Consider the following 2366-nt stretch of genomic DNA (forward strand, 5'->3'; position numbering starts at 1 on the left):
ATGCTGACCACCTTAAGTGTATGGCTTCTTACTGCGGGAAACAGTCGATTCCATTATTCAGTCCAATCCAGTGAACATTTATTAAGCACCTACTGTGAGCAGAGAACTTCTGAGGCCTGATGGGGATACAAAGGTTTGCTAAAAAAGCAGTCTCAGGGTGGGGGCATGAGGTCCACAGCCAAGGAGAACGCAGAGAAGGGCAGAAGAATTCTGTGGTCTTGGGGGGAGGGTCCTAGAGGAGCTGGCATTTTAACTGGATGAGTTAAATTTAAGGGGTAACAAGAGGGAGAGAGAGAGCATGGGATAGAGTAAACAGCATAAGCAAAGGTGTGGTGGTGGGAGAGTTCAAGGCATGTTTGTACAAGGCATATAGAGTACATGGGGTGCTATGAAATGAGGCAGGCTCAGGATGGCACCAGGTCCTGCCCTGCTTCCCCACTGCCAAGAACTGGGAGTCAAGAGCCTCTGGTCCCACATGCCTTTTAACCAAGGGCTAAGCCTTTGAGCCTCTTGGAGCATGCATGACCAGCTCCAGGGGATGTGCTTCGATCTCATCCCCTGCTGTACATGTCGCAGTGATCTTCGTATGTGCCTGGTTCCCTTCCTAGGCTCCGAGCTCCATGAGGCCCCAGCGTGTGTGGTACTGAATCATTGTGTGTTCTCTGGTATGAAGTACAGTCCTCTGTACACAGCTGGTGCTTACTTCATGTTTGCTGTTTCCAGAGGCACTGGGGTACGGGAAGAGGGGTGATGCTTTGGAATCAGAAGGCCGGGATACCGGACACACACTAATTGCGAGACCCTGAGCCAGTCCCTCCACCTCTCCAAGATAGGCGCTAATCTGAGCTCCCTGGGGGGCTTCCTGTTCTGCCGTGATCACATCAGTGTAGGGAGTATAGATCCGAACCAACAGAAAGTCCAGAAAGCAGCGGGGAAGCCTCCTGTGCAGCCTAGGGCCAGTAACTCTCTGGCCCCAAGAAGGGCATCCTGCTCCTTCTTTCCTCTCTGCCGGCGAGCTTCCCTCCTTCCCTCTCTGACCGCTCATTGTTCCTGCCTCCAGGCTCCCCCGACCGCTGGCTCCATGGCTTCCCGGGCCTGGGTCCCCCCCTTGCAGAACTGTGAGGTGATTGAAACAAAGCTGAGAAAGAAGATCCAGGGCTGCTGGAAGGAGATGCTGAAGGAGTGTAAAGAGAAGGACGTGGACAAACACGGAGAAATCACCGTGGCCGAGTTCCAAGGTGCTCATCCCCCACCAGAGCTGGGAGGGACCATAATCACCTCTTGGTCTAATCTTGTTTAACAAACAATGAAACTGAGGCTGGTGAAGGGCCACGCCAGAAAGCCGTGCTGGGGTGGCCAGGGGATGAACTCTGGCTTCGGGGCAGCCCCGGGGCCTCGCCCGATCGCAGCTCTTTTGGACCCCTGGCTTCCTTATCTGTTAAGGGGGTGCTATCTGCGGGCATCCCCGCTTCCTGAGTTAGGAGCACAGGCCGGGGGAGTGCAGCTTCCCTCCCGGAGGGGAAGGACTGTCTCATTCTTGTCTTGGTGGCCCCAGCACCTGGCACAGTGCCTGGTACACAGTAAGTGCTTAATAAACGCTTATTGATGGAAACTGGGAAGTGGGAGCTGAGGCACATTATTCTGTTTCTAATAGCTCGTTCTAACACCATGATGTCCCAAATGTGCTGTGCCATCATCTGACTGATTATCTTAATTATCCTCCATCAGCTAGATGGTCGAGAGCGAGCAAAGGCTCCCTTGGGGAGGGGGGGTAGGAGATGCTAGGATGTTGCTCCTGTGGAGCTGACCACCCCGGTAGTACTGTTCTGTCGACGGCCCGCCACATTTTTATGGGAACAGCTGTTGGGGCTCCACGTGCCTGGAGAGAGCCAGGCACTCAGATTCAGAAGCTAACACAGGATGGGGCATGTCCTCTCTGAGCCACACTCGGTGTCCTGAGTTGTAAAAACAGAATTATAATACCTGCCCTCCCCCTGCCGTTGTGGGGAAATGCACCTGGAGCAGGGTCGAAAGTCCCTTGGGCTCAATTATAGATAATTTGGTGAGAGCTGGGCGTGAATCCTGCCTCTGACATTTCCTGGCAGTGTGACCTTGCCCCAGTCATGATCTTTCCTTGAGCTTTCTCATCGGGCCCTGTTTCAAAGGGTTCTTTATGGAGCCAGTTCCCAGGGTGATGGCGGACAGACAATGTACTGAGTTCCTCCTTTTGTGCTCTAGCTCTGGCAGACAAGTACAACCTGGAGATCAGCAAGGACGAGTGCCAGCATCTCATCACCAAATATGACCTGAAGAACAACGGCAAGTTTGCGTACTGCGACTTCTTCCAGAGCTGTGTCCTCCTCTTA

The 2366-nt window shown here is 53.5% G+C and overlaps 1 protein-coding gene across 1 annotated transcript in view; it reads left to right on the forward strand.

The window, feature by feature from the left end:
• The window catches only part of EFCAB6 (EF-hand calcium binding domain 6), a gene marked incomplete at its 3' end in the record, with an annotated part of 228542 nt that extends 226182 nt beyond the window's left edge, over nt 1-2360 (forward strand). Inside the window, exons 28-29 of the mRNA XM_036760831.1 lie at nt 1061-1238; nt 2239-2360. Of these exons, the coding sequence (XP_036616726.1) occupies nt 1061-1238; nt 2239-2360 (300 nt within the window). The remainder of the gene's footprint in view (nt 1-1060; nt 1239-2238) is intronic.
• Nucleotides 2361-2366: the final 6 nt, after the last annotated feature.

This window comes from Trichosurus vulpecula, chromosome 5, assembly GCF_011100635.1.
Source record: "Trichosurus vulpecula isolate mTriVul1 chromosome 5, mTriVul1.pri, whole genome shotgun sequence".
In the NCBI taxonomy this organism is placed as follows: domain Eukaryota; kingdom Metazoa; phylum Chordata; class Mammalia; order Diprotodontia; family Phalangeridae; genus Trichosurus; species Trichosurus vulpecula.